The 27916-nt window shown below is 30.8% G+C and overlaps 2 protein-coding genes across 3 annotated transcripts; one reads left to right on the forward strand and one right to left on the reverse strand.

The window, feature by feature from the left end:
* Positions 1-160: 160 nt before the first annotated feature.
* Positions 161-27588, reverse strand: Brf (Brf RNA polymerase III subunit). The gene is made up of 11 exons (XM_085189674.1): positions 27215-27588; positions 26655-26879; positions 26291-26395; positions 9212-9361; positions 8709-8935; positions 8333-8462; positions 7111-7254; positions 5900-6127; positions 5044-5281; positions 3479-3663; positions 161-2858 (listed from the first exon to the last, which is right to left on the reverse strand). Exons 1-11 carry the CDS (start codon positions 27426-27428, stop codon positions 2734-2736), a joined length of 1971 nt encoding a protein of 656 aa, XP_085045800.1. The 5' UTR covers positions 27429-27588; the 3' UTR covers positions 161-2733.
* On the forward strand, positions 19169-25826 carry lute (BTB/POZ domain containing protein 3 lute). Of its 2 annotated transcripts, XM_085189675.1 has the most exons (7): positions 19169-19440; positions 22148-22320; positions 23136-23417; positions 23498-23645; positions 23725-23941; positions 24614-24979; positions 25055-25826. In XM_085189675.1, exons 1-7 carry the CDS (start codon positions 19334-19336, stop codon positions 25547-25549), a joined length of 1788 nt encoding a protein of 595 aa, XP_085045801.1. In that variant the 5' UTR covers positions 19169-19333; the 3' UTR covers positions 25550-25826. The 2 variants fall into 2 exon arrangements, with proteins under 2 accessions (XP_085045801.1, XP_085045802.1); XM_085189676.1 differs by lacking the exons at positions 19169-19440; positions 22148-22320 and adding an exon at positions 22646-22963.
* Positions 27589-27916: the final 328 nt, after the last annotated feature.

Below are 27916 nucleotides of genomic sequence, written 5' to 3' on the forward strand. Positions count from 1 at the left end.
AACAATGGTATGTAAAAACTAAATAAAATAAAATGCCAACTGTAAAACAAATAAGGTTTAATTTAAATAGCCAAATACTAAAGTTAAAATAATAGGCTTTATTATTAAAATATTAGTTTTTTCTATTTCATCCAATTATAAAAAAATAACAGCAAACAGTATGTATGTTATATAAATGAACTGTCACGAATAGCTTTACTGTATTTTCAAATACAATTTACCTAAAAACTTAAAATTTCATTATACATGTAAGAAAATTTGGATAAAAATTGGGTAAAATATTGTAAAAAAACATTACAAGGCCAGTTCATAACTTGGTTATGTTCAACTTAATTACTTAGCAACATATAATAAAATAGCTTTTTTCTAATAATAAACAGTATAAGACAGCATCATTGACTTCAAACGAGTAAACTATCAGTAATTAATACGGTAAGTATTTGGAAGATTTAAGAAAAATATCTCAAATAGTTCATTATAAGTATAAGCTTTATACAATTGCAAGTTGATATTTTTTTTGTATATTTAATGACGTTGTTACGTAACCGTTGTCGAAGATGTTACGTAACCTACTAGTCTGTAGTAGTGTTGGAAAAATATTATCATACTAGTGAGCCCGCCTTTAGCCTTTTATTAATAGTTAAAATAGTAACATTCCAATCGATAGGTACTATCCGGCCAACATGACTAGATAGATTTATTTATTTTTATTTTTTTTATTTTATCTGTGGTGACAGTTTCACAACTGTAAACACGTGCGCTAGCCGTAAACACAACATTTAAACTATTTAAATAAAAAATCTTTTGAAAACCAACATTTACTGATTACGAGTTGAATAATAACAATACTATCTGTTATTCCAATGTAATCGAATACCTTATTATGAAACAGCCTTAGTTTTCTCACATTTATTAGCTTTAACAAAGTCGATTTTAATAAAATATATTTTTCAAACTTATTTAATGCATTTGACACTTTTTCTAAGATAATGGTACAAAATCCAGATTTTCACATGCCAATCAGTAAAACTGCTCATCTATAGTAAAAAACAACAATGTATGTTTTCGTTAAAAAACAGTTGACTACTTACTATCTTATAAATAAATGTAGGTTACATATTATTATTATAAGCTTATCGCATTTAACCTATACAAATAACCTTGAGATCATAATTTAACATGTTTTTTTTTTTATTTTACCTTGTGTCTTATTAAAACCTAAGCTAGGTACATTAATTGAAAAATAAACCTACTTATTTACTAAGAAACGATTGAAATGAATGCTTCACAATATAATAATAAAATTATATGTTAGTGCAAAATAAAATAGTTAAAAATATTTATTTATATTTTCATTTCTTCGCTCGCATCAGAATTCGGCGGAAAATAGGTAACAGAGTGTCATAACACTAGGTTCCCTCTGCCTACCTTACTGTGAGCGGGATACAGAGTGAAGCTGATGTTTGATTTTAAAAACTAATGTACTTAAAAAATAAACAGATGGCATTACATTAATCACATATTAACATTTAAAAAAATTATACATATTTTATTTTGAAGCGGTGGGGTAAGTATAAAAAGGATTCTATTATTATTTAATAATAAAAAATTACACTGTTCTAATTCATGTAGTCAGGATGTTACCAAAATGCTTGTTGTAGATACAAATCCTACTCAATTAAGTATTTATGTTCAATAAATATTACGTTTCTTGAAAGATCGTATGTTGTTTAAAAAATACGCGGTGAGGGGTTCTACCATTCAGAAATCATTTTACTAAATTATTTAAACTATGACTTATATATATATATAATCTATGACTTAAAATTATTGAATGAAAAGTATGTTACACAAGTTATTTGGTTATTGTTCATGGAATTACAAATACAATAAATGTTCGGTTAACGCTTAATTATTATGCATTTACACATTATCTCTAAATTTATGACCTAAATAAATGTTTGAAAAGGTAAAAAAAATGTTCTCACTTTGCTACATCTTTTTCTTTTCCAATTAAACTTGTGTTTACGTCAATGATATATAAAAAAATAAAAGATTTATTAAAAGATTGTTGTCCCGATTAGTTAAGAACTGACATAAGTCAAGTTCCTATAGCCACAAAGTACTACCTACTTTATAAACCATTATAACATAAAATAATGCCCATTATTATTAAGAACATGACAATTTATACTTAATATATTTTTCTTTTTTTTAATTACAAATGAAAAGTTGATTTAAATTACTTTTACAATCCTCCAGTCCAGGGACTTTCAAAAAGGGTATTTTTTCGAAAATCGATTTAAATCTCTAGGCAAAGTAAAATCCAAATATGCAGTATATTTACTATTTCATGGCAGTAAAAACTTACAATATATAAAAAAAACCTAATACCTAACCAATAAATAAATATACAACGATAATAGTTGATAAGTTGCCAACTTCAAAAAAAATAATTGGAACAATTAGTTTATTTATATACATATACAATTATTTATATATTATAGTATAAAAATATACAATGTTGATACATTTTAAGAAAAATCATTAAAGACAGTAAATATTAATTTAAATATACGTACCTATACTTTGCAATTCATCATTACTATCATTATGTAAAGTTATTTAATAATATATATTGCTGATTTGTACTCGAGTTTGATTAAGGCTGGCAACCTATCATTATACATAGTATTATAAATAAAGTAATACGACGAACGTAATTAGGTAATGCTAGTATTCTTCGTAGTCATAATAATCGTCGTCGTCCCCGTTTTTCAACATGGCGGCCAGTGACATTTGTTCATTTGCATCTGGTATATCCGCATCCAAATCCTCGTCGTAGTCATCTACAACTTCTGAAAAAAAAAAGAGACATCATTGATAAATACTCCCATTTACATTTCATCATCCCAGCATTTTGTATGATCATTGTTGGACATAGGCCATCAACAAGGATCTCCACGACAATCGGTTTTGGGCTTCCGGAGAATATCAAAGGATCTTGACAATTTTCATTGAAAGAATTCAAAACAATTTATATAATATGTGTATAACTTTTGTTATGTGTAGTTAATTTGGTAACAGTTTTATAATATTTGTTTATTATCGATACATAATTTGAACTTGTACAAACAAGCCCTTGTACCACCAGCTTCAAGCCTTTTGACACGTACCAGAGAACAGAGAGTAATAGTAAAATTGTAGAATTTCTAGGGTACGTAGGTCCTATCCTAAGAGACAGCGCAGATGAACAGCATCTGACTATAAATGTGGGGGTTGTGGTACGATATCCGCTCGAGAAAGTGAATTATTTTTCTCGCTCTGACAAGTTTACAAAGCGCGACGTTCAATTCCGTCACATAGCACGCAAAGTCTCGAATATTGTGCGGTGCGTAGGGAACGTGGTATCTTAGCACTAGGTTCCCTCTGTCTACCCAGTTATATGTGGGTTACAGCGTGATCAGAAGAGCCCTACCTTGTACTGGTGTAGGCGGTGCGGGCATGGGTGGGGCGGGGATGGCGGGCGCGGGGCTCGCGGGCACGGCGGGCGCGGGGCTTGCGGGCACGGTGGGCGCGGGGCTCGCGGGCACAGTGGGCATCTTCCTCTTACGTTTGCGCACTGCTGGCGACGCGGGTATTAACGGTGTGGGTGCTTTTTGCCTGCAATTTGGTCATTTGTTAATTAATTATAAAATCCTTTTAAGTGACAGTCTTATTTAAGATGTGTACATTGTGAAAATAAAATATCAAAATTCTTAAGAAATAATTCATATACGACTACAATATATGAATTCTAATAATTTTAAAGTTTTCCATAGAAGGAAACACAAAGTTTTAAATAATTTTAAATGAGATTAATTCTAATTTTAAATTAGGTTTCAACCTGTAATCCAATGTATTTTCCACGTGCATTTTCAGCTTCGTGTGTAATATAAGCGTGCTAAAGCCTAGCCTAGCCTTTATATCATCCAAAAGTGTAAAATTAGTTTATTAGTTTTATATTATTTTTTATTACTTTTGTTATATAATAGGAGTTCGTTTTTTATCTAACGACTAGTGGACCCGGACGCGGCTACGCCTGCTTCAACTATAAGAATATTTATTAAATATATTCATGAAATTATTTTCAACTTTCAATAGAATTAGTAAGAAAATATAAGCTTAAATAATCAAAAGAATAATAAGTAGATACACATTATTAGAAAAAAATATCTGAGTTATTGAAATGAACCAACAAAAGGATTAAAAGTAACTAAAGGATAGGTATTCTCAATATTAGAAAAAGTACCTAAAGTTTTCTGTGCGTGCGTACATAGATATCGACTCTATGAAATAACTAAACATTTCTCTCTATTAAGTAGGATAATTTTAGCGGGCAATATGAAATAAAATAAGAAGAGAACCAAAGTGTAGTTTAAATTAATTATAAACAGCAAATAATTACATAAACATTTACAATAGTTCGAAAATGTATGAAAATTTATAAAACCGTCAATGTCATCTGCCCGTTCGCGTCGGTCATACTCACACTGTGCCGCCCGTAGGCTAGGTCATTTCGAATCAGTGACATCTCCTTAATTATTTATTAGAATGTTATACAGCAAACTATAATTTCAATCTAGATAAAATGTTAAGAGTGACTATTATATTTATGTTCATAAGGATGAATATCAAAATGTCGCGGTAACGGTTGCGTAGCGACGCGACGGTTGTTATTAACATGGCAGAATAAATTGCATGTCAAATTAGAAAGTATTTTAAAATGTATTAGTTTATATGTATAATGTAATGTTATATAGCCTATAGCACTTCGGAAGAATGCAGCTTTCATACAAAACAAAAACAATGAAAATCGGACCAGTAGATCCAGAGATCTTAGCGTTCAAACAAACAAACAAACAAACAAACAAACTCTTCCGCTTTATTATATTAGTATAGATTTGCCATTTACTGAATCAATTATTATAAAGTCTAAGTGCATTAAAGACTTGATATTAATTAGTAACACATTCCTTCTACTTCCCTTTAAAAAAAACTTACTCATCATTAGACGGAGCAGCAACTGGAGTAGATGGCGCCACCACACTCCCTGGTTGATCTAAACTTTTCAATATATCATAGTTTATTTTAGAACTAATTTTCTTTTCAGCTAGCATTTTGCCGATGGCTTCGCCCGCAGTGGCTGCGTTGCAAGCGACCTTCTTTTTGTAAGAACCGCGCACTTTACGCTTCTTGTCTTTGCCTTCTTCTCGTTCTTTTGCACGTAATGCTTCTTTGACTGCAGATTTGGATGTGTTATTGTAAGTTAACATTTATTTTTATTATTTTAATTTGAAGATTTAAAAACAAATAAGTATTCACTTTTTTTTGTTATGATGTATGGTGATAAGATTTATAAAAACACAAGGTAAATATTGAAGAATGTTAAGATAAGTAGATTTTCTCATTAATTGAGATTTATATTCTAAAAAAATTAATAAATTTTTTTTTAATAGGCGAATGAAATTCTAATATAATCATTGAGGTAAGTTATTAATCTATATATATAAAATCGAAAGGTCACTCACTCATCACGAAATCTCAGAAACTACAAGTGCTAGGAATCTCAAATTTTGCATAGGAGTTACTTATAGGACGTAGATGCTCGCTAAGACGGGAATTTGCAATATTCGACTTCTATGGGGTTGTTTTTTGGGTCGAAAGTTTGTATGAAACTTCGTTACTACAAATGCTAGGAGACTCAAATTTTGGATAGACGTCACTAAGACGTAGTCATGGAGACAGAAATTAATAATAACATAGTTCACGCGGGTGTAACCGCGAGCGGGCCGCTAGTTATTATATAAAAACATTAACCTGATGAAATTGTATAAATTATTATTTTTTCACTACTTACTTTTTTGTTCCTTTAAATAATCTGCATTAATGTTATGCCATAGTAAAGTTTTATGACGAGCTTCCTCTTCGGTCATAATAAGTGAATTAATATATTCCTCCTCTTGATTACCAAGATGCAATTCTTCTTCATTGTGCAAGTCTTTATTGAAAATCTTAGATTCAGGTTTAGCAAATTTTTCTGTTTTCTCATCGGTCGGTCCTAATCCTATTACTACTAATTCAGGGCCTGTTGAAAGAAAAGAAAATGAAATCTCAGCGTGAAAAATATGTTGTTGTTTTTCACGCTGTATCTTGCGCAAGCGACGTAGGCAGAGAGAACATGGTAACCTAATGTTAAGACCCTTTGAGATGCGGTTCGCTAGCAAAAGTCATTGATTATTTTTCTCAAGAGGTCAAACCCACAACTATAGCAATTACAGTGAGACTCTTCCCCACCCCAATTTATTATTTTTATTATTAATTTTACTAAATACAGAAATGATGATTAACATTTTTATTAGTAAACTATTAAAGACCAATAAATATATATTTTTTAAATAATATATACATACTTATTGATATTTGAAACAGAACTCTCAATATAATCAAAATAAACATAATAATTAGTCATATATAATGGGGATTTCTATTAGTAAAGAATATTTCAGATCTGTTAACTACATTTACTGATAATTATTTCAAATAAATAAACATATTATTTTCTTTAACAATCAATACTAAATATAAAAAAAGAGTTCGTTAATAACATTTAATTATATATGTGAATGTCAAATAAAACATTAATGAACAGAACCTATTATTTTCGTCTTTTGGAAGGTTAGTTATACTAAATTATTATAGTTGATTCTCCACTTATCCTTCATGGTCTTACAAAAAAACATAGAATACGACCTCAAAATGATTCTAAAAACAGTAACAAGTAATAAAAAATATACCTGATTCTTTTGCTAACGTTGGGATTGGGTCTGCATCATTTTCAATGTTATCCTTTTGTTGATATTAAATACATCTAAATCTTGAAAAATCCCACCATGAATAAATACAACGATGGATGGATAAAAATATTGATAGATACAGGTTAAATTGTTAAAAATATCCCCGCAAATAGCAGGGTAAGCAGAGGTATACATATACAGATGATAGATAGATATATAGATATATGTGTACATAGATATAGATTAAGGTAATCAAAGCGTGATAAAAACAAACCTAGTCCTTTTTCTAATTTAAGATTTTCCGTAGCACACTTAGCGATATCTTTTGGCTGAGCGTCATTAGCTATTTGACCGATAAGAGATAATGTGTCCTCGGTGGCAAACCGAGATGCTTCTGCATCTTCCAGAACCCCATCTTCTAAAACATGAAAATATACAATAGGAAAATAAAATTTTCTGTTGTATTAAATTAGAATAGAATAGAATAGAATAGGATATACCTACTTTATTGCACACAAATAAAAGAAAAAATACTAATAACACAGGAAACAAAGTAAATAAAAACACATATGCGAATGCAGTTTATGATTTCAAGCAATCGCTATGGTGTTTTTACGCACATATCAAGGTAGACGAAAGGAACCTGGGAACTTAGCATGCATTGCCCACTAGGTTGCCTGTGGAGTGTACAGATATTTTTCTAATTTCTTTCCTTCGAGTAGGAAACGAACCCATAATCGTCACGTTTATAATCCCACGCTTGTGCCTCTACGCTACGACGGCCTATATGCTTATGTATATTAATAAAACGAATGAGTCATAAATGTTAGTGTCGGAAGCTGTTAACACTGTGATTAATATATAGTGGCTTCCTGACGCCCACTTCTCAAATATTATAAAAAGTTGTTCCTTAACATACATAACGTTACATTTTTTTTTCGCTATATAATGTACTAATTTATATAAATAAGACAATATAAATTCATTTGTAAGTATATGAAAAGGTTTGACCGTAAGGAAGGTTAATAAACGGTTTTGACAAAGTTTGTTAATTTTCCTTACGGTCAAAACAGTGTAGGTTATTGTTTATTGTTTTCAACAGTTTTTTTAGCACAATCAATTATTATAATCAATGCAAGTCATATAAAATATTCTTAATTAAAATTATAATATAATATTGTTTGATAAAAAAGATATTTCACCAAAATTAAACAAGTTAAAATTATACAAATATTTTTTTTACTTTAGGCTTTACCTCCTATAACATAGGAGTATGAATATAATATATATATGGGAACATATATTATAAGAACATATATAAGCAAAGACCATTATTTCACTTCCCCCTCTAATTTCAACTTAAAAGTAAATGCAAAAATAATACGAGTAAAGTATTCTATGTATTTTAACCAACAAATAAACCACTCGATGGCTGTAAGATTAAAAAATAAAAATATGATAATTAAATGCAAATGAAATTCATTGTACACACTTACCAGCATTGGGCAAATCTGATCTAATATTTGTACACGAGCGCTTCCTTTTTGATGTATCCTTATCTAATTGTGTTTCTATTTCTCTTTGAAGATCCGTCAACTCTTTTTCTCCATCCTCTTCTTCCATTAACTAAAAAGAAAAAAAAAGTTAAATATAACTTAAAAGAAGTATTGAGGTTATTTAATAATTCTGTACCTCTAAGGATAAGATAATTTGGTGTTGTTTAAAAATTTTATTTTAAAGAAAACTTAAAATATTCATAATATATATATAAAATATTATAATAATATCATCGTTCTGCAATATTATCCTAATTGAGACTCATTTTTATTTTATTCATCAGATGTAAAAGATATCTATCTCCACTAATATTACCTTTTGCAATCGATCCTTATCCCTTTTCCTGGCTGCTTTAAAAGCAGGAGGATCCTGTTCCTCCTCCAGGTCTACCGTCATAAACTCATCAAGGGTTAGAGCGCTGGAGGGAGTTTCTCCAAATTCAAGTAAACGTTTACGAAGCGTCGTCTCATGTATTTTAACTATACGTACAACATCCGTTGGAGTACGTGAGAAGTCATGTAAACGGGCCGCTATGAGAAGTGCTGAAAATATATATTTGTATTATAATAATTGTGTGTTAATCATTTTTAATATATTAACTTCATTCTGAAGCCTTCGTGGAGTGGTTGACTGTTAATTTGTAGGTTCGATTCCTACTCGAGGAAATAAATTATAATTTATTAATATTTTCATTAAACACGAGCCTTAACATTGGGTTCCCTTTGCCTACCCCGCTAACGGTGCGCGAAATTGATAAAAAAATACATATATGTTAAATAAAATATTCCAAAGATAAGATATTCTCAACGATTCCATACCAGCACCACAAACTCCTGATGGCCGACGACCCGAATGTATGGAATCCTTCTTCATCCTTTGCACCATACGTAGCGCCGTCATACCAACGTCGTGTTGTTTTTCACCAAATTTGAGTTGCGACGCAAATCTTAGAATGTAGAGACACGGGTCTGTAAATTGCGGATAAGGAAATCAGTTTTTGGATATGTTAATTACTCATCTTATAACAAGAGGACATCCGCATATACGTAAAAGGTAAAACATTTGTCAACATTGTTTGGTAAATTCAAAATAAACCTCGATAGTTAATGATATGTAAGCATAATATTTATCATTTTTAATATAATGGGTTGGGTTGGTGGGTTCGTATCCCACTCCAGGAAAAGAAATATTCAATATTTAGATTTCCTTGCTCTGGTAACAAAGTTACCATTCGATACTCAACACACTCGACAATTCAGCGGAAAGTGGAGAAAGGAAGTAACATAATGGGAACACTGACATTAGATTTCCTACAGGTTTCTTCTGCCTCTACCATTATGTGCGGAATACAGCTAAGTGAAACAAAAAATATTTTTATGTATTTATTGACAGTCTAAAATCTTTTTAATTGTTTTACCAATACAATTATATCCCAATGAATAATTATAACTAACTAACTATAGTTTTAATTTAGTATACAAAAATTATGTTAACCCCATATCAGCACTAAAAACCAGTTTACGAGGTTGTGCAATGCTTTAAAAACAAAAGAAACGTGACTCGCGAACTCGCAGAACGAGATGTACGGTACCCATTTCACTTTCGACACCGGGATCTTGACCCATGGTATTTGGGTAACGGTAAACCCACCAAAAAATTTCTTAAGGTTGTTTATTGATATTTCAAGTAAAAATTATTTATGTACGCACTCTTAATTAAGCCTAATATATAAATTGGATGAGGTAATTTATACATAAAAAAATACGGTCGAATCGATTACCTCCTTTTTTTATAAAAGTCGGTTAATAAAAGGTAAACACGAATTACCAGTTTCTTTGCCTCGTTACCAGAGCGAGAAAAATAAAAATATTTCAATTCCTCGAGTGGGAATCGAACCCACAACCTTTCGCGTTTATAGTCGCACGTTTATGCCTGTTACTTGCCTACTACTTTGCCTACTGACCACTGGATTAGTTTATTATTTAATTAAAATATTATTAAATTATATATAGGTAGGTACGTTTTAATATTATAATCTTCGTAAAATATATCTTCAAGTTAATAAAACATAAACTGTTAAAGTGTTAAACTATCTTTGAACAGGTTATTTAAAAAACAACTAAGAACAATGATAACATCATTTACGAGGTAGGTATGAGGTATTTATAACATAATGGAGGAAAATATATCTAAAACAATAACACAGGATAATAATTAAAAATTTTATCTACTGCAAGCAAGTATAATTTAAGCTATAAATATATTTTTTTTATTAAAAGAACCAAAATTAACTCATTTGGATTTCATAGATTTACCGTGAATGTTGAATCACATTGCAGGGTAACGAGAAGAGAAGGGGAAGGTCAGAGAAGTGCATCCATAATTTTTATTGGGCTTTTTTTCAAAAAGTCTAAAGTAAATATTTATTTCCTAAGTGTGATATGACACTAATAATAAATAGCATTCTCGTTTGCTAAAAGATAATTCTAAGCAGTGCTTGACTTTGAGTGGTAACAACAAACGCAGAACTTTAGAATTTCGACGTAGCTTGATGAGAAATTAGTTCTTGGACGGTTTTCCAGAAGCATGGATTCAGATAAAGCTGAGTTCTACTTTTTAATCGTATTTTTAGTTTTAAAGGAATGGAATAACACTTAAAAGCTATTAAAAATAATAATTAAATAATGCCGCCTCTGAATAGTTATACATAATTTAATTTCAGTACTATTTACAGAACTTGGCAGCCTTTTAGACTCCACCCCCATTCAGAAGTGTACTGTTTACCCTTTCTCAGTGAACTGAGTTAGATATTATGTCAATTATGGAACTACAGAGTAAGTAAAGTATGCATTCCTCTAACATACTTCAAGGAAATGTATTGAATAAGAATCATTTTAATACATTTCCATTAGTTATAATCGATATAAGGAAGATAAGAAACAAATACAAGCATTGAGTGTAAAATAACAACATAGCCTCAACGGGCAGTGGTGTCCATATTATTGTAAACCAGTATACATTACGAGTATTTGTACGAGAGGGCAATATAATGTAAGCATTCAATTATGATTTCTCAACATTAACCTACTTCTCACACAACCGTAAGTAATCAATTGCGTATAATCCAAACGTCAATATGTTTAAACGTTATAATTTCGACACTCCGTTCCTAATTTTCCGCCGGATTCTGGAGGTATTGCGTGTTGAGTGGCTCTTGACACTAGAGCGAAGAAATGGAAATAGAAATTCCAATAAATATTTCATTTCCTCGAATGGGGATCAAACCCACAATCAGTCGCGTTCACACATTCTACATAACGTCATTTATGACAATTAACTACTACTATACTGGGTGGTACTGCACTGAAATGAAAATGCAAACACGTCAAGAACAAAAAACGACAACGAGGAACTCTACGGGAGCGACACACTGGATTGCTCAATGTATGAAAGAAAACATTACTCCGGGGGAAATAAACTTTCTCCTTGGAAAGTCATCGCTAGTCATACAGGAACACGACATGCGCATTTCCGCATCATATACATCTCCACAGCAAAAAACTGGGGGCATAACAGCAAGCTCGGAAAAGCTATTAGATCCAAGGAACACAAATGTACTCAAATTGCATGTATTCAGTGCCTTTTGGAGTATATTACTACCGGCCCTAATCGTACAACATTTAAACAAATTCTCACAGAACGTGATAAAAAAAGTGGCAATGTGCGTCACTCATTCACTGGGACTAGACCCTAAACAAAACAACGGTAAGACTAGAGATTCTGAAAGGGGAAATAATCTATTTCGACATGAAAGCACAAAACCACACTCAGTTCAGCGACAATAAACTAACTATTATACTTGGTGCACCTGCGCCACGACTTGAAAAACATAAAAAAGATATATTAATCCTAAGACCCTTAAGTATGTTTATATGAAATTTTATCACAATAGGCTCAGCGGTTTGTCGTGATTACGTCACAGACAGACAGAGTTACTTTCAAATTTATAACATTAGTATGCATAGTATGGATTACAGCCGAATACTTATTAAAAACTAGCCACACTCTAAAAATAAGATTATGCATCAACATTCAGGAATTCAACTTTTTGTTTTTAAAATAAACGGTAAGTCAAACAATCATTGACATTGAGTTTTGATTACAAAAAAAATCGTTTTACAACAATTAAATGTGGTTTATATTATAATTTAAATTAAAAAAGTAATTTAAATTCTGGAATCACTTTTTAGCAACTATTTAACCTATGATACATCCGCTGCAATAGAGTGATAAGGTGATAAGGTAGAAAAATTTAAAATCTATTACAATATAAGCAACTACTAGCTTTTCTGTACCAATGAAAGACAACAATAAATATTTTATTATAATTTTAGCCGCCGACATTAAAGCAAACCTGACGCACAAATTTACATCGATAGTACGCAAATTATAATAAAGACAAAGAGCCGAAGTTCCCAGGAGTTATTGACACCACACCCTCGGTGTCAGGGACTCGATCGTTTAAGACAGGATATCTATAGTAATTATTACTTAAATTTCTCAGGGAAACACGTCTTTACTTTGCTTATAGACATGAGGCTAAATAATATCATTTTTTTTTACCTTTGTGCTCGTGTAAATAAATATTATTTTAAATGAAGATATTTAAAGTGAAACTGGTGGTAGAAAAAAACATATATTTAGTGATGTCACAGAATACAGCGTCGCTAGTATGCAAGTAATAATGGCATTGCTCGCTATCAAAGCTTTGTAAGTTTTATTTTTTTGCCAAGTTTATTATTTTAAATTTATATAGTTTTTATAGCTAATTAAATAATTATATACAATTGGGAATTACAATATAGTAGTAGTATTTTAGTGCTATAGTTGCCAAGGTCTAAATCTGTAATCAAGAAGTAATATACCTAATATATGCAACTGCCGGAAAGTCTATACCAAAATTTAGAAAGGTCAAAGTTGTAAATTAACAATTCTTATACAAAATTAATGAAACATTTCAGTGGTGTCGTACGCCATATAAAGATAATATTTAAAAAAAACCGGTTAAGTGCGAGTCAAACTCGCCTACTAAGGATTCCGTACCAATTTCTCGATTGTGGATCAACGGGAAGTACAACTTATATAAAATTTGCGGGTACACTTATTTTATAAACGAACTACAAAAGAAAATGTAAATTTGTAATGATTTTTCTATGAAATACGTGCTAGTAAATATTCTTTTAATTGTATTGTAAGTATAGTGTTCATTTAGTACTAAACTACATAATTGTAAATCTACTGGAAGTACTGTAAACATTTTGATTATGTGTTAATTTTAGTTTGATACCTCCAGGCGATCTCGAGATAAATAGTCTTAACAGACGGACAACCAAGTGATCCTATAATGGTTTCGTTTTTACTTTTTGAGGCACGGAACCCTAAAAAGTAAAGTGTACTAATATTTTAAAGTAAAATGTGCCTATATATTATTAATTTACACTTAGAAGCAACATATCTAACTCTTTAGAGGTACAAAATAATTTTTAACTAATTAAAATTTTATCTATGCTTGAGAAGATATCATTTGAATATATTTTTATAAATTAATTTTAATTATTCCATTGAATCTTTCGCACAAACTTGAGACCTTGGAGTGGTAAAGTGAATTATTAAAGATTTTTTTATACTAGCTATAGTATTCAGTATTTTCAGACTTAGTATATTGGCCAGTATATCAGCCATTTGGTCGTATATCTATAAATTTTTATATTCATCGACTATCGACTTTACATAAAGCATTGTACAAATTTCTGTGAGACACAGGTTGTACAACCACAAGGTTGCTACACGAATTACTGCAAATCAATTATTAATATTCATAACAGTAATGATTCATACGCAATAATCAAATTATTGTTATTGAGCAAAGCGGGCGACGTGGTCTCCTGGTGATTTTTAACCGACTTCAAAAAGGAGGTTATCAATTCGATTGTATTTTTTTATCATTCTTTATTTGGTGTTGAAATAAATCGATCAAGTTAATTTCTCACGATTTTGTGTGGAGGTGGTTTTTTTTAAACATTTATGTAATTGGGTCTTTTTTGTAATTCCATTCTGCTTTTTTTTTGATGTATAATCAAAGTTCTCACCTCTCCGTAGAAATAGTGGATTAACAATACATTTTAATTATTTATCTTACGAAAATGACTAAATAAATTTTGATAAAATTTTGTATGTAAAAATATTTAAATTTTTAATGACCTTAAAGAATATTTATTTGGGGAAACAGCTTTTTGAGTTAGCGTAAAGAAACTCACAGACAAACAAACACTAAAATTAAAATTATTATTGTTTCAGGTACCCTTCCATTAACATCTATTATTGAAAATTTTATATTTGTATGTAATTTTTTTTGTCTGTTGTACCCTAAAAACCCGGCTAATCTAAGATATATTAATATAGCGGCAATTTCTGTTGACATAAAGACAAACGATATTTTTTTCTTTGTTTTTAGTGTAATGAAGTATTCTTATTATTATTATTACTAGCGGACCCGAACGCGGCTACGCCTGCTTGAAATATAAGAATATAATTTCTATAGAAATATAATTTCAATCTAGATGAAATGCTAAAAGTGACTATTATATTTATTTTCATAAGGATGAATATATAAATGACGCGGTAACGAACGCGGTCGCGTAGCGACGACGGTTGTTATTAACATGGCAGAATAAATTGCATGTCAAATTAGAAAGTATTTTAATTTATTAGTATATATGTGCTATGTAATGTTATATAGCCTATAGCACTTCTGAAGAATGCAGCTTTCATACAAAACAAAAACAAAGTAAATCGATCCAGTAGATCCAGAGATCTTAGCGTTCAAACAAACAAACAAACAAACAAACAAACAAACAAACAAACAAATAAACAAACAAACTCTTCCGCTTTATTATATTAGTATAGATTAAAAATGACATTTATTGTAGGGAAATATGGTCATGACATTTATCAGCCCTTTAGATTTTAAACATTTCTATACGGGTTATTGACACTTAACTATCATGTTAATTTATTTTAAAAAATACAAGGTCCTTGTTTTATTAACTCGAACCTCAAATAAATACATACATTACATGAATTAATTAAAAATTGGTAAGAATTTCAAAATAAATAAATTTTAGATTATTTATGTAATTTATATATTCAGTTCTTTAGCGGATGTAGATCCTAAAAAATAATTAAATAATTTATGTATTATACATTTCATACATTTAGAACTTAATTATCTTAGGCCCGCGTCGCTCCCAAGTCTGAGATCGATTTTCAGATGCCATTTTCATTCATAGGTATATAACTAATTAATAAATTAATGAAAAGAGGCATCTTAAGATCGATCTCAGATTTAGATTACAAAACGTTGTATTGTAGAGTACCTTCCTTCAATTCTTTAATTAGAAATTAAGTAACCGAAATAAAAAGTAGGCATAAAGTAAGTAAACATATGGACCGTTTATTTTGAAAGTGGTGTAAGTCCATTTTTTCCAAAAATGAGTTATCACGTAATTCATGATTAATTTAATGTATTTTTTTTATATATAACTAGTCCGTGTTTAATTTCTCAAAAAAAGACCCATGTTTTGAACAACTTAAAATCAGTCGGTAAATGAAATTGCATAATCATCGACATACTAACTTTTAATTTTCTCGAAACAAAAGAAAATGGACTTACACCACTCTCAAAATAAACGGTCCATATTATGGACATAAAAAAATAGCAAGTTACGCATAGAGAATCTAGTGTTAAATATTCCGTTCTCAAGTTTGTGACATATATTGGAGCTATTGCGTTTTAAATATTGAAATAAGACGCCAGGCCAAATTCCAAGTTATCATAATAACGTTTGCTAAGTTCTATTTAGTATATTTAAATAAATATACGGCTTATTATGTAAGAAAACATAAAAACCATATTATATATGTACATGCGAATTTTCTGCTACTACCAGCTAATTCGGGTAGTTAATGCTAATATATCGTTATAATAAATTATCGTTTAAACAATATAAGTAAAAAATTTAATTCTAATCAACACAATTCTGGCTATGTAAAAGTTGTACTTTACCTCTAAATTATTTAGGTAGGCAGAGAGAACCTATAAATCATTAAGGCACTCTGTTCCCATTACGACACTTCAGTTCCCCGCTTTCCGCGGAATTCTCAATGCTGCGTTTGCATCGTTACCAGAGCAAAAAATTCAAATATTATACACTTCATTTCTCTGGATAGGAATCGAACCCACTACCTACATTAATGATATGTCCTGCGTTACTACAACGTCTATATTACAACGCCCTTGAAATCGAACAATAAAGGCGAAGATACTTAAAAAACAATATAATAATAAAATTAATTTAAATAACATAAAAAAAACAATACTCGTATTGTCACATATCTTGAATATCATCTTGTTGCCGATCGTAGTACGAGTACAAGTACACAGTAGGCATATTAAACAGGCGGAGTGCGTCCGCTCGGCCGTCACCCGTTTTGTATTAATGATTCAAACAATGTGTATGGAAATCATATTTATTAGAGTAATAAAATTTGCGTAACGGTTATGGGTTCGATATCCACTCAAGGGAATGATTATTTTCATTTTTTCGCTCTGTATCATGGAAATTTATGGTACAGAGGATAATTAGGTTCCCTCATCCTACCCTGCTATATGCGGGGTAAAACGTGTCAAAATAATGACATAAGAGGTACAGTTCAAATTTGTAGGTAAGTTTAGTAAACAAATTGTTAGATTGAAATATCACGTGCATTTTCATTTTTTTTAAATCTACATACTTTATATTACATAACGTTACAAATTTCAGATTTATGTAGATAAATTTATTAAAAACTACTTGAATTGAACATTCATAAACTTATAACTTTACAATTCTAAAAACAAAATATTTTATATTTAGAATTCTGACCTCAAAACAGGTAACCTATTTTAGTATTCTTTATAAAAAACTAGACAATAGGTCTGTTGCTTTAAGCTTAAAATATTTTTATTACCTATATCGTAGGTAGAATCTGAAATAAATGATGCTGTCCTGCATTAAATACTTCATCCTATATATCTTATAAAACAAAGTCGCTTTTCGTGTCTGTCTGAACTTTCTAACTCTTCTTCTTCTAAACCACCCAACGGATTTTTATGCGGTTTTCACCATTAGGTCGAGTATTTCTCAGGGAAGGTTTATATATAGTTTATTATTTGTACATTCTTATGTAAATTAACATAAATACGATAAATGTGTCTAAAGTCCTACCCGTTGAGACACTTTCGCGCATGCGCTGCTTTAATGGTAAGTACTATATGAAAATAATGTATTGGAGTATTGTTCCTCTTAATAAGATCTACAAAAAAGTCCGCGAGAGCATATTTTTATCTTTTAAGTATAACGTGTAGTGATCATATTTCTATCTAAAAATTGTAATTTCAATATATTTTTTATTGTGAGGGATATTTTTCCATAATGGTATTAATCCTTATCCTTTAAAATACTTTATTAATTTTCTACGTTAAACGAAGATAAAATTTGCTTTTTACACTATTTCGAAATTGCGAATAGTTTTAGAGAAAAACGCATTTAATTGTTGACACATCACGCCGTTGACTCATCAGCTGTGCCGACTCAAGTTTTACTTATCCCTTACTCTCAGCATATAATTAAGTATATTAGTTACGTTGGCTATTTAATGTAGATCAAAACTGTCTTTTACTATTTTTTCATTTTAATAAGTACTTTAGAAGTTGTTACAATATCAAAACATCCTTGCTGCGAAACGCGACCCGCGACGTTTTGCTTATACAAGCGCGTCATGAGCAGTCATCGGTGGTTCAGTGGTAGAATGCTCGCCTGCCACGCGGGCGACCCGGGTTCGATTCCCGGCCGATGCATACTATTTAATTTTCCTCACAGGCAGCCACGTAGTGCTTGCTTTTCATCAGGGACAGAATACCCTCTTCAGCATTAACCACAAGCTCGAAAAAAAAAACCCGCCCGCTATAGAGGCATAGCAACGAAGATTTAGATGCGTTTGCACGTATTGGATAATTGGAGTTGAATGTATTACTTTAGCGCGATATATTTGGTTTCATATTTTTTGTAGTAGTTATTAGTAGGTAGGCTTTTGTTTATAATTTCTTCCGTTTAAAAATAGTCATTTAACTATCTAAAAATAGTCATTTAAATATATTTTAATAAGTACTTGAAAAGATTAGTAGCACAGATTTAAAATTACGGTACCTACTAAAAAATCCTTGCCGAGTATAACAATTGGAAAATACTTATTGAAACTACGAAAATGCGGGTTGCATTAGAGTTTAATTAATTTTCACATTATCTTAAGTGCTTTGCAAACATACATTATATGAATAATCCAGTAGTAAAAGCGGGCGAAGCCGCAAGGGGGTCGCTAGTTTATATATATTTTTTAGCATTGCCTGCTTTTGCCGCTCCTCGTTATGGGAGCGAGAAAATAAAAATATTAAATATTTAATTTCCTCGAGTGGTAATATCGATTTCAAAAATATATTTATTTGTTAATATATTTTATGAAATAGACAAGACATTACAAAAATTAAACATTATGGAATAACAAAAAAGCGATAAGATAATAACACACGCTTTCTCGATCCACTGACTAAGCTTACACGGAGACAGGTGCCATAACCGACCTTGCGTAAGAGCCGTTCTCACTGAGCAGGCACGGACGCCTTTAGAGCGTGGCCAGTCGAGTCGTATGCGCGTGCGCATCGTACGACTATAACGTCGTTATACAGCTTGCCAGCCAGTATTAACATCTAGTCTTGTTTTCTATAGTGTTGTAATTCAATTTTAGTGTTCAGCAATGTGTTTACGGAGAGTTTAAACTATGAAATGAAGGGTAGAGCCACAAGGAAACACAGAATATTACCGTATATAGTGGGGAAAATATTGTTGCGCTGGATTTTCAACAAAGCTGATTTATTCTTCTTTATTTACCGGTTTGTTTACATATTTGTTTTTTTTTTAATTTATTTACTATATGAAGTGTTGATGACGACCGACGACTATATAAATAGAGCACTGACAGGCTTAGAATTTATGAATAATTAACTTGTCTAGAGTTAATTAATAAATTCTAGACATGCCATGTTTTATTCTATAGTTAGACGCGTTTGAATAGAACCGTAGAAAAATTAAATATATTATTATAATATAATAAGGAAAGGAGATAATTTGCGGTATAGAGACACTGGTTTCGAGATTTTAAGCTTAACTTTCTAAAATAAATACGAGTTCATTATGCAACGGTAACGAAAGAAATATTTGAACACATTTTACAAAGCTGTATTAATTTACTTAATTAGTTTGAAAATTGAATAAATGGATTGACTTTTTTTAACTTCACGTGTCATGTGTCATGTGTCCCTCATTTAGCAGGATAAACGGAGGGAATCTAGTGTTAAGACACTCCATTCCCAACTTTCCGCCAATTTTTAAAGGCAATTCGTGTTAAGTGGCGCAACTCAACACCTCGCTTTGCCTTGTAGCATAGAAATGGAATTATTAATTATTATTTAAATAACTCATTTCCCTGAGTGGGAATCGTACCCGCAACCGTCGCGTTTACAATCATATGTTTGTGCCGAGGCTCGTGCCGGCCTCAATTTTTTGTGACATTATAATAATTAACAATTTTCATATTGCATTTTACCAAGTTCAGATTAAATTCAGAATGATAGTAATGAAGATAAATAAAACATTTTAAAAATCATTAATCAAAGGTTTCTATCAACTACGACCTCCCTAATTTGTTTTTATTATACATTACACATATTGTATTGTATTGTTTAACATATTTTTGACTATTATTTCTTTGTTAAGTTGACGTGTAAAATCCAGGGCTATCGTCAATATTCAGATATTGCAGATTTTAGACATTTTCTAAACAATTGTGCACCTAAAAATGATTAATAGCTGATTTCAATATACTTACATGTTTTAAGCATGTATTGATTTTGTTTTGACGTTGTAAAAGTTTCATTTTATATTAAAATGTAAACAAAATATAAACAAAAATAAAATGGCGCATAGGTACAGACCTCCCGTTTTGAACGAAAGCCACCCTTACAATATTCCATGAGCCGACCAAAAAATGGTCACGTTATGTATAAAGTTCCATTAGTGTATACTACATATATATATATCTCTCCCGTTAATCTTTTCTATTAATTAAAACAATATATTTTTTCATTTTAAATATATTACATGGTTCCGGATTTTTCCTACGTTGTAAATTAAACTACTGTTTAATTTAAAATATATTGTATTTATGTTTGCATCTCGTCTAGGTATCTACTTTAATTCTTATGAAAAACATATTGTAAATATTGCTTCAATTATACCGGCCAATCGAATTTTATTTCTTAAATGATGTTGTGAAATCAATATTTTCTAACAATCAAAATCATTTAAATTGTACAGGTAGATTTTTTAAGTTAATAATAATATAACACAAAATTTTATGCATTGACAGAATGGTTGGATAACAATTAGCCTTAGCGCGCACTGGTGACTTTTGTCACGGTGACAATAAATTTTTTGTCACTGACATGTCACCATACTTTTCGCGACTGCGCGCACTTGCGATGACAGTGACGAAACTTTTTACATTTGATAAAATGGATCTCGAAGAGATGGTTGTCTGTGCACTTATATTAAGAAATAGAAAAAAAAGCAAACGTAGAAAATATTGGCTTTCAACTTTTCATTTGTCATAGAGCAATGGCCTCAACTCAATTTCGTCAATCAGTATTGTCATTGTCTATTTTATTTTCATGAAAACACACGTTTTGCCTTGGTGATGAACTTGACGCCATTCTTGAAATAAAAATTCGGTGCTGCAATGCAACATGCTGTTGTTTCATGTTTATGCGGAAGACGACTAGTATGGAAACCGCAAGGGGGAGGTGACTTTTAGTTGCTAATGCGCGCACGGGCATACAAATCTATGGACGCGGTGACAGTTGCGTCACCGGCGTGTTGCCGTCCTCCGCGGACAAAAAGTCACCCAATTGTCACGTATCCAAATGCGCGCACCTTCATTAAGTGTAATGTACACGGTGACAGTGACGCAACAGTCACGGTGACAAAAATCACTAGTGCGCGCTATACCTTATTATTCAATTTTAAAGTATAGACTTCTTGTGTTGATACGTACATAAGTACTATAAACAAAAACATATTGGTAACATATACGTATTTCCATTTATGGGTGGTATTGGTGTAAAACAATTTATTTTAGAGCAAAACTGCCATATACGGTATGCATTTTAAGTAATTTTTACCGAGTATTGTAAGTTGCTTAATTCGCCATATATTTTTTATTTAATTTTATGAATGCTTCTAAAACGAGTTCTTTTTATTTAATTCAAAACACAATGGGTAATAACCCACTTTACTATTATTTTATAAAAAAAATATTTTAGGTATGAAAACGTTTACCTCATCAAACTACAAACTGTAAGGTGTACAGAATACAATAGTTTTGTCTTAATTAATAGCCATTCAATTCTTAAAAATTTATTTAAATACAAAATAATTTTAAGCAAGAATTTATTTCTAATGAACATTTTGCATATCTAACATCCTTCCTTATAAAATGGTGTTTAGTATATTTTTAATATGTGCATTTTTCTTATGTTTTAGCATATTTTGGTATGCATTTCACATCCGGTCATCAATGAGTAGCAGCGTTGATTTTTTCGAAAGCCTCATCGACGAAGATGGAAGATTCGCTGAGCTGAATTGCCAGGAATCAGCGCAGCGATCGCAAAGGCGGCGAGTCTATGCCGTGCAACGACCGAGACCGTTAATTCAAGGTAGTAATTAAAAAAATAAACCGTATGTTTTATATGTAAGAAATTTATAATAGTAGAGTAGAGAGTTGGTTTGATGTATAAATAGCGAGATTTTTTTTCCATTTATGAAGATCTAAATATTTACTCATTTTTTTAAAAAAATCATAAAAAGTACTATCTCTAACGCTTGTTTTCATTTTAGAGTTTTTTATTACGTGAATGCTATATTAAATCAATTATAAAATAATTAATTCCAATGATTAACATAAAATATAACAAACATTAAATATAAAATAAACTATATAAAATAGTAAAAATATAAATATATAATTTACTTTTGTTTAATAAAAAAAAACAAAGGGCACAAAGTGGGCAACCCTGAAATAGTGTGGTTTTAGAACGGCAAATGAACCGAATGACATTTGCAAAGATCGCTTTACCGCCGCCCGGCCCCCACTCATAGCGTCTCGTAGCAAGACACAAGATGGCCGCTCATTGCGCAGAAAATAATTGACGTATTTGTATTAAATTGAAAATTCTGATTATTTGTATTAATAGTACGAAATGTCTAATCTATCGTATAGAATCATAGCTAAACCAACTAAAAGAATAACTGGTAATACAGGTAGAATGTCGATGGCTCAAACAATCAACTGGATAAATGGTGAGGTTTTGAAAATTTTTAAAAATATTGATTTACTCCGCGGGTGGCCTTAAATAGAAATTAATGTTCAATTGTGATATATAAAAATATTCTATTAAAAACAAATTTAAGATTAACTAACCTTTCATGTAGTTTAATATTATATTAAAAGTTTTTTTATGTGTAATTTCAGCGGAAAATATAAACAATGACGGTGGTTTGTCGCTGTCGCCTCCACACACGATATCCCAGCGTGAAACTGGAACACAAGTTTCTCAATGCTACAGCGGACCACCATCACCATGTGGGTCGACAAGTTCCACAACATCGCCCACAGTGTCCCCGGCGCCGCCTCCGGGAACTTTGACGATAGATCCTAATTGGCAAGCTACTAAACCTACTGTGCGAGAACGTAATGCGGCTATGTTCAATAATCAATTAATGGCTGATATTACTTTTATAGTTGGTGGATCTGGTGAGTCAATTTGTTTCTCTTTGGCTTAGTAAAAATTATTAATTTAATTTATGTATTTCAATATCGTTATTTATTCTCAGGGCACTCACAAGTCATTCCTGCACACAAATATGTCTTGGCCACTGGCAGTTCAGTATTCTATGCAATGTTTTACGGAGGCTTGGCTGAATGTAAACAAGAAATTGAAGTTCCCGATGTTGAACCATCAGCTTTTCTTACTTTACTTAAGTATGTTAACTTCACTAATATTCAAAATATTTTAGTACTTACATAAACAGAAATATAATTTTAATCTCATTGTTTACAGGTATTTATATTGTGATGAAATTCAATTGGAAGCAGATACAGTACTTTCCACATTATATGTTGCCAAAAAATATATAGTTCCACACTTAGCAAGAGCTTGTGTTAACTATTTAGAAACTAGTCTTACGGCAAAGAATGCTTGTTTGCTGTTAAGTCAATCTCAATTGTTTGAAGAACCAGAACTGATGCAGAGATGCTGGGAAGTAATAGATGCTCAGGTATGTGAATCAACCGAAAATTTGGCAACTATTTGTCTAGAACCCTCATCGTCTTATAGCAGCTTAGGGCTTATAGACCTATCAGAATCTTCTAGTAGGAATTTTTCAAGCCCTGATATAAAAGAACTATCGATTGAAAACTTGAATGACTTTTGTAACTAACTTTTTTTGACAAATCATTGTAATACTCAATTTTAGGTTGTGATTTAGAGTAAAATGTTTATCAAAAATTCTAATTTATTATTTATGCATTCCAGAGTGTATATATCTCTAGTCACATTATTTAAAGATGGGGAAAAAGTTAATTTGTTTGTATTGAATGTCCATTAATCTATTGATAGTTAAATGTGAAATATTGGTGTTTTATTAATAATATTAAATGTGCTGATTATATTATAATCTTATTCAACAAAAGTTAGTTAGTAAATATATTGTTATAAGCTATATTATATTATACACAATGCTATCTAATGTGAGTAGATTGACTGCAATACATTTTGTGTAGTATTATTTTGCATGTAATAATAGTATGAAGCATGTAATTGTTGAAATGGTTTACAAAAATATTTTGTACATTTCCAATTATTTTTAAATTGTAAATAAAACTATTCAACAATTTGTATTGCAGTTTCATTTGAAAACCTTTTATTAATTATTTTCTACTTATTGTAGGCTGAGATGGCCCTCACTTCTGAAGGGTTCGTTGACATTGATGTATCTACTTTAGAATCAGTATTAGCAAGAGAGACACTCAATTGTAAAGAAATAAATTTATTTGAAGCGGCACTTGCTTGGGCTCACGCTGAGTGTACTCGTAGAGAGATAGAGGCTACACCAAACAATAAAAGAGCAATGCTAGGCAGTGCAATATATTTAATTAGATTCCCGACTATGACGTTGGAGGAATTTGCAAACAGTGCTGCACAGCTCGGCATTTTAACACCTCAAGAAACCATAGATATGTTTTTACATTTTACTGCATCAAGCAAGCCGCAGTTGTCTTATCCTGTAAAAGCAAGGGCTGGACTAAAAGCTCAGGTAATATAAACTCCAATTAGTTTTTATTATGATCATTGTATATAAATATATTAATTATTTATTCTTAAATTTCAGATTTGTCATCGATTCCAATCTTGTGCATATAGAAGTAATCAATGGAGGTATCGAGGCAGATGTGATTCAATACAATTTTGTGTAGACAAAAGAATATTTGTTGTTGGTTTTGGATTATATGGGTCATCAAATGGTGCTGCTGATTATAATGTTAAAATTGAATTAAAACGATTAGGAAGAGTTTTAGCTGAAAATAACACTAAATTCTTCTCTGACGGATCAAGTAACACTTTTCATGTTTACTTTGAGAATCCTATTCAAATAGAACCAGAATGCTTTTATACTGCTTCTGCTATATTGGATGGAAGTGAATTAAGTTACTTTGGACAAGAAGGTTTAAGTGAAGTTTATATGGGAACTGTGACATTCCAATTTCATTGCTCTTCAGAAAGTACAAATGGAACGGGAGTACAAGGTGGTCAAATTCCGGAGCTTATCTACTATGGCCCGACTGTGAATGCTGTAATGGCCAATACCAATACAAGTGAGGAATGACAATCGAGTAGGCTGCAATTCTAACTGTTAATATGGTTAATTGTATTTATTTAGGTCTTTCAATTATATAAAGTCCTATATTTATGAAATTTAAACCATTCCTATGTTAAATTATTTTAATGAATGTAAAGATCTTGTGTATATTGTTGAGGTTAGTTAAGTAAAATGAGAATGTGATATGGGTGTTGTATAAAGCTCTCTAGAAATTTGTAGTTTTAGAAAATTAGTAATAATTAATAATTATAAAAATTCTATCCAATAAATTTAAATGCTTCAATGTGTTTTTTTTTATTTAATATATATAATTTATAGTTTTAACATTTGCATTACTCCACAATTGAATGTTACTAAATTATATCCTTGGTATTCAATTATAATTATATAAACAATACATTCAATACTATTTCAATTATTTCTTGCCAGTTAGAAATTATACATGTAGAGATAAAAAATGTTTTAATCATTACAAAAATTCACACTAGGTGTCTTCATAAAATAAAGAAGGTAAGCAAAGTGAGTATTCTAAACTTTCTGTGCAAATTCAAAACATAGCACATTGGAACTCAGTTTTTTTTTACCAGAGCAGGGAAATGAAATATCATCCCTTGATAGTATTTCAAGCCCATATAACCTTTATGTTTACAGTCAGATGCTGTCACACTGTGCCTTAATAGCTTCTATTTTTTATATTTTTTTGCCATAATATTGAAAATAATTAAAAAATGAAAAAGGTGTACTTACCATTTGGTGGAATGGTAATGCACAGGGCTCTTGACAGTCTGAAGTAGGTGCGACCAAGTTGATAACAGCACAGTTGTAATGCATCACTTACATCTATCAATAAATCTGTATTTATTTGTTTAGAATATTATTATTTGCAAATATAATAAAATTAAAGAACTTAAGAATTTAGAAAAATAAATTTGCAAATTATTTAAAAGATTTTATATTAGTGTGGCAATTAATATTTTTTTAAACATAAAATGAAAAGAATTAATTCCTATGAGTTAGCATCAAACATACAACCATTGTGTCCACAGTCAGACAACTATCTCACTACACCACAATGACCACAATTTATATCATCTTGATATTAAAAGGATACGAGGAGTGCCTTCAGTCCTGCAGGTCATGTAAACACAAGCAGCTTGTGTTAAAGCAGATTGCCTTCCTATAGTGAGGTGACGCATAAGAGCCATTTTGAAAAAGTTACATGATATATCAATGCATTGCTGATTGAGCCGAAGTTGCTGACATAAAGCAGTAATGCCCTCCCTAGCTTTTCTTAGTGTTACTTCTCTAGATTCCTGCCCAATGCCAGCATTAAAGGCTGTAAAAACAATTAAGAAATGACATGATATACATATATGATATCAGATACCTGATATTAAAATAATTATTTATTATTTCAGTTTTGATAGACTTTAAATGGGTTAATTTTAATTATGTATAAAGTTTTAATTTAAAAATATTATTTAATATTTAAGTACAGAGCACACACAGTAAAGACAGATTTTTATATAATATAGTTTTATATTTTTTAATGTATATTTATATTCAATATTAAACATTTGTCATCATCATCAAGTATTACAGATTTTTTTAAAATATCTTTTTTATTTTAATACACACCAATAAAAAGTATTACGAAATTAATAAAGGTACCTCTGCCAAATCCTGAGGCGCCTCCTTTAGATTCTGCTGACACAAATTGCCCAATTGCCGATGCACTACCATGCGCATTTTCTTGAAATTCAATTTCCGCAACTATTATATTATCTTCTAATACGGAACCACAATTGGTACATACAGCATCTCCTCTCGCGGGATCTACTTCTATTTCGGAAGAACCGCAATGTTTGCATTTTTTACCGGACATAATTTTAAGAGTTTATTATTCAATAGGAGATAAACCAAAAGCTTTAATAAAAAATTTTGAAAAGAGTTCGATAAATTTAGAAAATATTTAATACAAATAATCTGTTAAATCATTTTCAAAGTTAAAGCATGTGTTTAATATAAATAATGTAGAAATTATACTACACCAGGGTCTGTTAACTCCCATATAAAAAGTTTTGCCTGCACACATAGATATTCTTTGGCTGTGTTTGTTTGGTGCTAGAACTCGCATTAGTTCATTCCACGTTACGTTTAGGCGTGACCCTCCCAGGCTGCTTCTATGTTACAAGATTCGAACATGCTTTCACATTACTATTTTAATTTTGTGTACCAACCATAACTTGTATATTTTATACAGAAATATATATTGTACCAAGATTTCTAGACATAATAGACAAATTACAATGCTGCAATTATGTACTTAGTGTGTTGTTAAAGTGGAATTAAAAATACATGTTTGCTTAATTA

Source organism: Heliconius melpomene, chromosome 8 (assembly GCF_056956725.1).
Source record: "Heliconius melpomene rosina isolate 202511_hmr_F chromosome 8, ASM5695672v1, whole genome shotgun sequence".
Taxonomy (NCBI): Eukaryota; Metazoa; Arthropoda; class Insecta; order Lepidoptera; family Nymphalidae; genus Heliconius; species Heliconius melpomene.